The following is a 13,317-nucleotide window of genomic DNA, read 5'->3' as shown; positions in this document are numbered from 1 at the left end:
AGATGTATCAGGAAATGAAATAGGTGCTATTGGTGTTATGTATGACGCTGAGATATGTGTTTTATTACATTGTAGCGAGATAACAGAATCTGTTCATTAGATGTATCAGGAAATGAAATAGGTGCTATTGGTGTTATGTATGACGCTGAGATATGTGTTTTATTACATTGTAGCGAGATAACAGAATCTGTTCATTAGATTTGTCAGGAAATGAAATAGGTGCTATTGGTGTTATGTATGTCGCTGAGATGATGGTCGAGAATAGCACTATTGTAGAACTGGTGAGTTAACTTTTATATTTGAAATAAGTTGAGATGTACTGTTTAATAAAATAAAAAGCTGTCAATGAAGTTTGAAATAATATAACTTTTCAATAACGGTTGAATTTATTTGTGAAACCATGGAAGTATTAATTGATATAGTTTTCCTTCCATGCTGAAACTGACACGAAACGTTCAGATACAAATAAAATATTGTTTATAATTTGGTACGTTAATTAGGTTTTTCTTATAGTGTAAATGAACTAAAATTGCCGTATTAAGAATATATAAATTGCACCATGTATGTTTTCTATATTGTATTAATTGCACCAATGAACGTCATCAAATAGACCCACATTAACCTTTTTACACAGTGATGAATTCAGTGGAGGCGTAGAGTGCGCCCACTCTTTCCCGAAAAATATGGGTTTTTTTGGCAAAAAATTCTTCAGTCAAAGCATACTAGCACAATATATAAATAAGACCATGTGGTAATATAATAAGTTCTCTTTCAATTTTAAGGAAATTTACAACTTTCTTGGGCCTTTCAAAACCCAGCCTTTATTTGTCAAATCTTAATGGTTTTCTAAGTGTAAGTTTGTTTTTGAAAAAAAATCCTCATCCATCTCATTCATGATATCAGCAGAATATTCCACGCTAATCCTGTGAATCCCGGTCATATAGCCAGGTAACTAACATTGTGGTATATTTATTTTGAATTTGATGATTCTATGAACAGAAATAGAGTATAATGTTGCTGATTTTGAATAGTTGTCATTTAACGTATTCACTAAAAATACAATTATAATTGATTATTTGTTTATGTTAAATTACTTAAATTCGTTCCTAAATTTTACAAGTTTGTTTTAAAAGAAACAATACACATAACATAACTTTTGTATAGGCCTGTAAAATATACTCATAAATAATGAAATTCCCTTTGACCAAGAATATATTTACAAACGAAATTTTACCATAAACACATCAATTGTTTTATTGATGAAATATTTAAGCACAGTTATTTACAAAAAGGGGTAACGGTATGATAAAAGAAACGTTTTCGTTTTGCCATTTCAATGTGTTCAATTATGCCATATTTACACAACTCTCATCTTGAAAGCAAAAACCAACAACAAAAAACACAACATAATAAGCATTCTGTATGTGCTTGTCCTAAGTCAGGAGCCTGTAATCCAGTGGTTGTCCTAAGTCAGGAGCCTGTAATCCAGTTGTTGTCCTAAGTCAGGGGCCTGTAATCCAGTGGTTGTCCTAAGTCAGGAGTCTGTAATCCAGTGGTTGTCCTAAGTCAGGAGCCTGTAATCCAGTGGTTGTCTAAGTCAGGGGCCTGTAATCCAGTGGTTGTTCTAAGTCGGGAGCCTGTAATCCAGTGGTTGTCCTAAGTCAGGATCCTGTAATCCAGTGGTTGTCCTAAGTCAGGAGCCTGTAATCCAGTGGTTGTCTAAGTCAGGGGCCTGTAATCCAGTGGTTGTTCTAAGTCGGGAGCCTGTAATCCAGTGGTTGTCCTAAGTCAGGATCTTGTAATCCAGTGGTTGTCCTAAGTCAGGATCCTGTAATCCAGTGGTTGTCCTAAGTCAGGAGCCTGTAATCCAGTGGTTGTCCTAAGTCAGGAGCCTGTAATCCAGTGGTTGTCCTAAGTCAGGAGCCTGTAATCCAGTGGTTGTCCTAAGTCAGGAGCCTGTAATCCAGTGGTTGTTCTAAGTCGGGACCCTGTAATCCAGTGGTTGTCCTAAGTCAGGACCATGTAATCCAGTGGTTGTCCTAAGTCAGGATCCTGTAATCCAGTGGTTGTCCTAAGTCAGGAGCCTGTAATCCAGTGGTTGTTCTAAGTCAGGATCCTGTAATCCAGTGGTTGTCCTAAGTCAGAATCCTGTAATCCAGTGGTTGTCCTAAGTCAGGAGCCCTGTAATCCAGTGGTTGTCCTAAGTCAGGAGCCTGTAATCCAGTGGTTGTCCTAAGTCAGGAGCCTGTAATCCAGTGGTTGTCGTTTGTTGCTGTATGTCTTATTTTTTTTTCGTTCATTATTTTGTATATGAATTAAACCGTTATTTTTCATGTTTGAATTGTTGTTGTCGTTTCGGAGACTTTTATAGCTGACTATGCGGTATAGGTTTATATAATTTCTGTGTCATTTCGTCCCTAGTGGAAAGTTGCCGAATTGGCAATTAATCCACATCATCTTATTTATTTATCGGGTTAGAACCATGGGAACGAACATTTTATATTAAAATTTATTTTTCTTGAAAACAATTCTAAACATTATTTTTTCTGAATCATTTTTTTTTTAAAATAAAAATATGATGACACTGGATGTCTGTTAATCATACATTGACAAGTCAGTCGCATATTCAGGACATGTAATAGTGTTTGGGTAAGTTTCTAGTTCAAACACAAGAGGCGAGCACGCTAACACACCTGACAACCAGGCGTTTTTTTTTATAAACACATTATATTGCGGCAAGTCAAACGTCTTGGTTGTTCACCTATGTACACCTGTAAAAAGGAAAAACAGACATTACCAACTGGTCCGAGATCACAATTGTCGCCCCTTGATTTTTGATAGTCCCTAGTGTTGATATATAGTCCCTAGTGTTGACAGTGGGTTACTTGCCATTAATTTTTATACCCCTTCCAAATTTATTTCTCCATGTTTAATGCCTCAAATTGCAAGTAGGGAGGTGAAACTACACTGTAAAAAAATTTGGGTCCAGAATTTTAAAGGAAAGTAGTGATTTGGTCCAACTGAAAAAGGTTGAAAATTAGCACTTCGGAAGCTGTCAAAAGATTTCAAGACGCCCTAAACATAAAATTGTCCATATTTTGAGTTAGAGACGATGAAGTTTTCTATAATTTTGATATAATTTGTCCCAAAAGTAGTACAACACACTGTAAAAGTTTCTTTGAGAAAGCGCAGGTGGGATTTTTTTTTATTTTCATTTATGTTCTAAAAGAAATGCACTACGAAATAATTGTGTTCTCGGACCAACTGCTTGATAATTATGTAAAAATAAATTAACTGCTACAATGTATAGTATGGGCATTTACACAATGTTGTTTGTGCATTTCCACAATGTTATTTGGGCAGTTCCCCAATAAGTGAATGACACAAACTAATTTTTCTCTTTTATGAATGAACCTCTATTACTGATGATTTAACTTTGAGCACTCATTTTAATTAAAATTTCATACAGTATATAATTTTTCATAACAAATATCTGCCAATGAACAACAACAAGGAGTCTCCTCTTTCATGTTTAAATCTCAGGTGAGGGAAAGAACAGTTAACGTATAAGTAACATTGTATACTATTTACATTCAAAAGTAATTTATGTCTTTTCCCCTTTATATGTGGATTAAAGTTTAATAAGTGTCACATTAGGTGAAAAGTTAACGGGTAGTTGAATTAAATAGATTCACCATTATAATACTTGCTCACCCGTGAGACCTCCCACCCCCGTCAACGAGTACATATTGAAATCATAAATGGGTAAAGTTATACGACCTGTGATAATGTATATCATGAGGAAAATCCAAATTTGTAAATAAATTTGTTTTTCAATTTTAAATATCTTTTATGAATAGCGTATTAATAAAGATGTAAAGTCATGATGAATATCTGTTACATTCGCTCTGATAATTTACCTGAAAAATCGAGATAGTCAATAATTAGTAATTAAAGAACTTTATTTTTTATCGTCATCAATTGCAATATTTAGTGGTTAAAGAGTTTTCTTTTTTATCGTCATCAATATTCATATTCTACAGGTAATAATTTTCTCTTTAAATATAAAGATAAGGAGATGCGGTTTGATTGCCGATGACAGCTGTCCACTAAAGTTCTAATAAAATGGATGTAAGCAATTATAGGCTAGCGTTCGAATATGAGAAAACCCCATAACGTAAAGTCAGCTGTAGAAATGAACATGAACAAATTAAAACAATTCAAATGGGAAAACTAACGGCCTTTAATATCTATAACAATATTATTACGAAAAACAAAAATGATAGACATGAACCAACGACAACCAATGAATTACAGGCTCTAGACTTAGAACAGATACATGAAGAATGTGACGATTTTAAACATGTTTATAATCGTTCAACCCTCCCTATGACTTGTTATATTATAATAATGCTAGAGCGGACGCTTATACCTTCCGGATATCACCCTTACCAACTTCGTTTTTGTTTTAGTTATTTATGTTAAATGCTGATGTTTATATATTTGTTTCTTTTGGTCAGAATGAGTGTTGTCTTTTTATCTTAGACTTATTATTTTGATCGACCTATTGGTATATTCTAATTTTCCCGATCGCGAGTCTTACTGTTTACAAATTATTTACTTGTATTTTCATTTGTTAATTCTATGACAAGAAGGTGTACACATTGTTACATGGCATAATTTCCATATCAACCCTTGATATCACGCAAGACCTACATTTCGACAGATGAACGTCTGTTGAAAGCGTTCAAAGTGAGATATAGAGTAAGCTGAATGACAGCATGTTATCTTATAAAAGATCCCTTTTTTATCCGTCCATGATAAACAAATTTTCAAATGAACTTTTGAATTCTTCATTATGAAATGTTGTGTTCGTGACATCTGCTAACACTGTGGTTGATTTGTTATTTGATTGAATGTTGCTTGCACCTACTGTCTAAAGGCAAGTATTTCAAAACAGTTGGCAAGATATGAGACTGGAGTGAAAGGCTGAAAATTTGAACACACATTTGATGATGTCAGCAATTTTGCCTAGCAATATACCACCTTCAGACCCTTAAATAATTGCTGCAAATGTTATTGAACGTGAAAGGAACGTTTCGCTAATCCTACATTTTTTTGTGTGTTAACATGTAGTTCTGTCAGGCTTTATCACTATTTTTCTTTACATTGTGACCTTGATGCTGTTATGTAGACCAGCAAGTCTATATTTTTATATCAAATATACTGTTTCTTAAATGAGGTAATATACATTGATTATTGAAATAATTAACACGGTGAACGGAAATAAAAATGGCATTCGATGATTAATTTTATTTGTAATCAATATATTCTTTAATAATCGCATGAATTAGGTGTTGTTTGTAAACCGATAAAAATCTTAGAACACTATTATTGATTTTTATACTTTTGTCTTTTAACAGCAGACACAACTAAAATTAAAGCTTTTGGAATCCGATTATAAACCTGCTTTGCAATGGGTTACCTATCGTTTTGCACTTCAGTTAAAGTTAAGTCATTAAAGTTAAGGCATATGCTACCTAAAATTGATAAAAACAGTTGAAAATGTTTTATATACTTATTTTTTGTTTTTCTGTAATTGGTTCACATTTCAAAGCGGTATAATATTGTCACTTTAATTATTCATCCCTTATTTTATTGATTTTGTATTTATATTGTATCATAGATCAAATTTATTCGATTAGTGTATGTCCACTTGTGTTAATATGTCGTTTGATTGAGTTTAGCCATTTCAATTGATATTTTATAGTGTGTCTTTCTATGTTCAGATAAGGGTGAATGTTTGGTACCGTTAAAACCTTTAAACCCCTCAATTGTTTGCACCTGTACTAAGTCAGAAAATTTGATATTCAGTAGTTGTCGTTTACTGATGTGGTTCATAAGTGTGTCTCGTTTCTTGTTTTTATTTTATATAGATTAGACCGTTGGTTTTCCCGTTTGAATGGTTTTACACTAGTAATATTTGGGCACCCTTTATAGCTTGCTTTTCGGTGTGTGTCAAGGCTCCGTGTCGAAGACTGTACCTAGACCTATAATGGTTTACTTTTATAAATTGTGACTTGAATTGATGGTTGTCTCATTGGCACTTATACCATATCTTTTTTTGTCTGTAAAATGGCTTTAGACCAACAGCGCTGGACTATACATCTTCAGCGCCGATATTTATATCTACAGCACTACACTTACATAATTTTATCAAGTTCTGAACTTTGCATCTCTAGTGCTCAAACGTTAGATCAACAGCTGGAATAGACATCTCCAGTGCTTGGCGTCAAATCAACAGTGATAGACTTGCCCTATATCAGCGTTTAAGTTTGAAAAACACAATTCTTTATTTGTATGAGATCAACAGGGTCATGTAGATATTGAGCAAAACATTTCGCGCAAATAAGGACTAGAAGCACATTAGCTATGCAGTAAACGAGTTTATGACTCCTCCGAGACTTTTTTTCTTAAAAGTCCCATCTTTTTTTGTTTGTTTTTGTATATGAAGTGCTTGTAAAGGTCTCTGTCGGTCATGAATAAATAAGTTTATTGTTTTTCGCGAAGAAATGTACTGTTTGAGAAAGAAAGACATCAGTTCTGTTTGACAAATGTAATTGTCTCCAACATTATTATTTTTAATTTAGGTTATTATGGTTTCAATTAACCTGCAAATTCTATTCGTACAAATATATTTTTGATCAATTTAATTTCCTGTTGTAAATTACAATTTACTGTTTTCATTAGGTTTGGTTTCTCGGATATCAATGTGGAGAAGATTCTATGCATGCAACATTAATTGTCCTCTAGAACAACATTCGTGTTGAAAAGGACTTCTTTTGTTTTAACATATAATCATGTAGTTCGAAAATTTGATGTATAATTTAATTCATTTATACATCACCAATGTAATTGTTCTTTTTTTATTTTTAGAATTTGAGTGGTACTATACCAGGGAAAGACGGACTAGAGGCTTTAGCCGATTTAATTAAAAACAACAAAACTCTACGAGTATTACGTCTTGAAGGTAAATAATTGTGTCACTTTATTATCATTATATGAATGTTAAAGAACAGAAACAAGAGGCTATAAAGAGCCGATATCGCTTACTTTAAGCTTAGTCGATGTGCACATCCAACATTGTAGATGAGAATGGAGAATAGAATTCATGACAAAAACCTCTGTTTTTGTTAATCTTATAATTCTGATCATTTTGTTTGTTTTGTTTCTGTGTTTTGTTTTAGTATTTTGAGCCAATTAGAGCGTCATGTAATCATGTATACGTAACTGATACCCTGTGCACTAATGAAGAAGTGCTGTCGCAAATTCTGCTCAAAATTATTTTTTTAACCGGCTCGGTGAACATGTTGATTAAATTGAACAGTGTAACTTTAAAATGCATAACGACAAAAGGAGATGAACCACGATGAAATACTCCAAAAACAATACCCAAGTACAGATAAAATCATTAAAGACTTAACCTTAAATGCTTTTAATTACTTTTATTAGCAAGTCATTCGTGAATTTATTTCAGATAATAAAATAGAACACACAGAGATGGAACACATCATAAGTATAATAGAAGTAAGTACGTATCAATAATTTATAATACATATCTTATAAGCTAACAACAAATATAATTTGAACATGACTCAAACTCCTTACTAGCATACAAGAAAAGCATACTGCTCATTGGTCGAGTTGTTGTCTCTTTGACACATTCCCCGTTTCCATTGTAAGTTATATACATTTACACAATTTAAAAAGATGTTTTAGATGGATTATTTTGGCAGCGGGTATAACAATTTTGACGCTTAGAAGCATGTTTTTCATTTAACACATCACTGGGTTGATACTGTTGCTGGTGGACTGTCAGCCTACAATGAAATCATCAGTTCTTTAACTGTGTTAATACTTGTACATCTGTAATTGGCTTTCAAATATTTGGTTGTAAATAGTTATCAAAGGTACCAGGATTATAATTTAGTACGTAGCGTTCCTTTATACAGACGGTGTTTTCAATTTTTACACAAAACTAGACAGCTGCAGACGAACTATATTTACAGATAAAACAAAAAGCATTTTATTTTCATAAACAAATGCTAATTTATTTGGTTTATTATTATATGTAGATTGCTCATTGGTTCATTGTTTAATTCAGAATGTACCTACATTAGAAGAAATACACCTCGGGCATAACTCGTTAGGATTTGAAGGAGGAAATATGTTGGCTAAATTAATTTGTAAGTATGAAAAACAGTAGAGTTTGGTATACGTCAATGAGACGGCAACCCAACGACAAAAGTAACATAAGAAAGATATATATAGGTCGATATAAACGGTAAAAAACATAGAGAGGTGTCTAAGCAATTGGTTAAGCCCTACATCGCCCGAATTCTAAGAAAATGTTAGCCTGACATTGAAAGATAGTATCGAAAAAACGAAAAATAACATCAACTTAATTATACATGTACATAGATAAACAGTAATTTATAAATGATTATAAAGATGTTGGGCACAATGACTGGCATTAATGGAACAGCAAACAAACAACACCGGTAAACTACTGTTGTCTTTTTCTTTTATAAGAAATATTAAAAGAGATACCTTTTGTCTCTCTTTGTATGTGTTAATTCATAACTTTGTGTTTTATTCAATGCTACAGTAATCCTTTGTTTTGATAACTTCATTACAAACACAAATGTATGAATAAAATGAGGTGATATGTAAAGAGACACCAATCTAATGACACAATGAACAACAAAGATTGTAGTTACATTCTGCAATAGGATAAATGATTAATATTACATCGAAGAAATATAAGTCAACATAATCATGTGTGAACGCAAAGGCCACCAAACACCCTTATGCGTTCTCCTACATCGAACAACCATTCTTTGTTCAATTTCAACAAATGTAAGCTTTAATTATAATAATACTCAAATTATGTATTCAAAATCATTATATTTTGTTTCAGCTACAAACACAACGTTAAGAGTATTAGATTTACAGTGGAATCAGATTCGAAAAGACACAGCTAAATCAATATGCAAAGCTCTTGCGGTAGGTTGACATTTTCCTTTAATTGAATTATAGGTCATCTTATCAGCACTCCTTTGATGATAACTTAAAGCCGTTCATACAAGTATTGAATTATTTAAGCACTTCCATAATTAGAATATGAAAATTCTTTTTTTTTGAAGACTTTTCTGAAATATGCAACAAGTATGGGTACTTTTTTACCTAAAAATTTCAAAATCTCAGCTGTATGATCAAAACAACTAATTTTGTATTGGTAATTTTCTTAGCTGGCTTTAATATCATACGTTTGGTAGATTCTGTTATGGAGCAAACACCAATGTGACAGCAATTCTACGACATAAATAACCAAAGATAACTAGAACATTTCTAGAATATATTTTGTGGTTTTACTCTTTGACTTGCACATTTTTTTATGTTGTAACTTTTATAAATTTTTTCATTCTGCTCATAACAAAACGAAACACTAAGTAATGATTTGAGATTTTCAAAATTTAAGTTCATGCAATACTGAGAAAGGTTTAGTTTTACTTGCCTTTTAATGTATTTGTTCATCAACCTAAGTACCTTTCCGTCTTATTACTGTATTGACATTTTTATACTCTCTCAGGACAACAACACGTTATGGGGTTTGAATTTGTCGTGGAATGGTTTAGGGAAAGAAGGATGCATAGAGCTAGCACAATCTCTAAAGAAAAATACAAACTTAGCGGACCTGAACGTTTCCAGTAACCGAATTGATATGACGTCTTTACGTTTTCTACTTCATGGATTAGTTCAAAATAAAGGAATCCGATATTTCCAGGTTTGTATGGCTATGTAATATATAATTTCTAGAAATATGTGTAAAAATTCGAAAAATTCATTTGGAAAATAAGTAAAACGTCAAATGACAATGCATTGGACTAAAGGGTAATAAAAATCATTATATAAAAGCAAATAAGTTAATAGAGATTTCAAAGTTAATTTGAGTTACTCTCGTGCCTTTTGGTACGACAGATATTGCTCAGTGGTACATTAATACGAATCACTTTTACAAAATGGGCTATTCATTCGAATGTATTGCATGTGCAGCATTTTTGTTTTCTATTAAAAAAATGGATAATATTTTTTTTATATTTAAACATTTCAGATGGGAAGAAATCCTATAACGACAGAAGGCGCTAAAGCTGTTATAAAAGCAATCCAGATGTCTAAACACTCACGACTAGAAAGTATTCAGTTGGAGGTATGTAGACCTATTGGTGACCTTCTGCTGTTGTCTGTTCTGTGGTCGGGTTGTTGTCTCTTTTACACATTCCCCATTTCCATTCTCAATTTAATCTGTATTAATCTGTCAAAACAATATATGTATCTTTTAACATGTACCAGTTCAACTACTGTAAATTCAGAAATTTTTGCGAGCATTTATTTTTGCGATTTTGACATAACCAATCAAAATTCAAGAAAAATTACATATATTGCTATTTAGAGAAAATCTCAAAATATATATGTATCCGATATCATAATTCGAATTGTTTGTATTACGGTACCCATCGGGTCGTAACAACCTCACAATGATATCCAAATTTACCGTATTCAATAAAAAATACACATATATATATATATATCTATATATCAAACTTGTCAACTTTTTAATATGTACATATTCTGAATAAATAAAGTGTAACTGTTAAAACAAAACATCTTTCAACTGCTTACCAAATTGTATAATTCTCCTTTTATATTTATAAAGGATATATCCATTGACGACCAGTTCCTGGAATTGATGAAGGAGCTTAAGGAATCAAAATCTATACGGGTAACTCACGGGGAAAGAATTGCTGGTGGTAATGCTGTAACAGAGAAGGATCATGACCCTCATGATTTGAACCGATTCGATCCAGTTATGGTGCTAGTGGAATACATGCGCATTGACAATTTAAGATTAATAGATTTTTTTCAATATCTGGATTCGAATAGTCGGGAAAAATTGAGTAAAAGCAATTTCCGGGATGGAGTAGCGGTATGTTGACTAGAATTTTGGTCCTAATATCATCGATTTTCTTAACTTTCTTTGTTTTTTATTAAATGTTCTAAATATAGGAAACTATTCAACAAAAGAAAATGTTCGACATCAACATTTGATCATAATATTGAGAATGATATAATTCATTTTATTGGGAAAGGTATGCATTACATTTTATTGGGAATGATATATACGTTACATATAAAAGGTAGTGCTTTTTACGTTGCATGTATTTTAGGAATGATATAAACGTAACATTTTATTTAACGAATGTTTTTTTGTCTATAAAAAAAAATAACATAAAAAATGTGAAGCACACTAATAACACGCGTAGCTGTTTTTTTAAAGTGTGTTTCATATTGTTGAGGTTGTATATTGACATTTACCTTACATAGTATTGAGAATGATATATATATGTTGCAAATATTTTATTTAAGGAATGATAAACACGTTATATATTATTGGGAATTATAATATTTAAGTAACATTTAACTAGGAATGATGTACATGCTACACGTTGTTGTGAAGGATATTTACATAACATATTATTGAGATTTTCTATACGTTACATAATAATGAGCTTGATATATACTCATATTTTATTTAAGTGACATTTAACTAGGAATGATGTACATGCTACACGTTGTTGGGAATGATATTTACATAACATATTATTGAGATTTTCTATACGTTACATAATAATGAGCTTGATATATACTCATATTTTATTTAAGTGACATTTAACTAGGAATGATGTACATGCTACACGTTGTTGGGAATGATATTTACATAACATATTATTGAGATTTTCTATACGTTACATAATAATGAGCTTGATATATACTCATATTTTATTTACAATGATAAACATTAATTGTTATTGAGGAGAACATACCATTTCATATTATAGGGAAAATATACGTGACATATTTTTGAGAATTTTGTTTAAGTTACAATTTCTGCATTCATTATTAATTTTAACAGTTATGTGGTAGTAAAACATAGAACATTATTTGACCTAAAATGTTTACTATTGATATTTTAATTTTTAGACTTTAGGGATCCCACTGACGGAACATCATTTGGATCTTGTTATGCAAAAGATAGATCTAAAGAAAGACGGATATGTTGATCTTGAGTAAGTAGTCGACTAAAATTAGGATAACATTTTTTTTTCAAATTTAAAATAAGTTGTGTCGCCTACCAAATAAAGTAAACAATCTCAGTCTTCGTTTTTTGTCTGACGGTAAAGTGAACTTTACTGAGATTGCAAAAAACGACAATTTATATACATGAAATAAATCGTTGGGTAAAACTGTATGTATGCATGGCTATGAAAGGAAAATTGTGGACAATTTCATCAGTTCTTTTTTTTTCTCATTCATTTGTATTATCTATACTACTGATGTGAGATGCAGTTGAGATAGATAATACACAGACACGGCACACAATGTCCGATCAAAATAATTTAAAGGGAAGTTATCCTATATATGAAATACTGTCTTCAAAATTAATAATTTTCCCACAAGAAGTAATGACTGGACATCAAGCCAGATAAAATGTTTCTTTTAGATCTTCCGTAAGTATACATAGTACAATAAATAAGAAGTCTATAAATTATTTATCATGATCTTAAAAACTTTTTATGTAATCTTACTTTCTAGAAGCATTCTATCTTTCTTTTCCCCCCGACTCGTATATATTTATATTAGCGTTATACATCGTTAGCATCGTATTGTATGTATTGCATTCCATATTCTATAACATCCATGTTAATTAACTAAGTGGAATAAATGTATTTAACATCAGTTAGATATAACCTTGGAAGTACAATATAACACTTCTATGATATAACATATCTTCTTTAGTATTTTGCATGATTGGTTGGTTTATTGACATAAACCACTCATTCCTGTTTGTTTGTAGAAGTAGTATGAAAATACTTTTATTGGGGTCTGGATAGATTTTATATATAAGAGAAAATGGGACAAAAAAAAAAAAGAGTAGAGAAAAAATGGTTTTAGAAAGAAAGAGTAGAAAGTAAAAATTTGTCTGCAATATGAAGAACAGAGAATATTGGACCAAACTTTTAAATATAGAGAAAATGACATAAGCAATTAGAAATTACTTAAATTCCAAGATCCAGACCCTATTATACTGGTATAATCACGAAGAATTAAGGAAGAGGAATAGAAAAAAAAACGCAAAAAAAATATATACGTTTTGCATATAAATAATTGCTATGATTTTGCTGACTTTGACTTTTT

At 31.5% G+C, this 13,317-nt stretch overlaps 1 protein-coding gene across 3 annotated transcripts in view; it reads left to right on the top strand.

The window, feature by feature from the left end:
* LOC139485160 (leucine-rich repeat-containing protein 74B-like) overlaps window positions 1-13,317 on the top strand; it is a 44,348-nt gene that overhangs the window by 22,068 nt on the left and 8,963 nt on the right. For all 3 annotated transcript variants that reach the window (XM_071269384.1, XM_071269385.1, XM_071269386.1), the window contains exons 5-13: window positions 174-281; window positions 6,937-7,030; window positions 7,538-7,587; window positions 8,165-8,246; window positions 8,981-9,066; window positions 9,653-9,847; window positions 10,175-10,270; window positions 10,778-11,047; window positions 12,103-12,188. In XM_071269384.1, coding sequence (XP_071125485.1) covers window positions 174-281; window positions 6,937-7,030; window positions 7,538-7,587; window positions 8,165-8,246; window positions 8,981-9,066; window positions 9,653-9,847; window positions 10,175-10,270; window positions 10,778-11,047; window positions 12,103-12,188 — 1,067 coding nt within the window. The remainder of the gene's footprint in view (window positions 1-173; window positions 282-6,936; window positions 7,031-7,537; window positions 7,588-8,164; window positions 8,247-8,980; window positions 9,067-9,652; window positions 9,848-10,174; window positions 10,271-10,777; window positions 11,048-12,102; window positions 12,189-13,317) is intronic.

The sequence above is a fragment of the Mytilus edulis genome, chromosome 8, assembly GCF_963676685.1.
Source record: "Mytilus edulis chromosome 8, xbMytEdul2.2, whole genome shotgun sequence".
Taxonomy (NCBI): Eukaryota; Metazoa; Mollusca; class Bivalvia; order Mytilida; family Mytilidae; genus Mytilus; species Mytilus edulis.
Note: the sequence above shows the minus strand (reverse complement) of the source record. Positions and strands in the feature narration are given on the sequence as shown.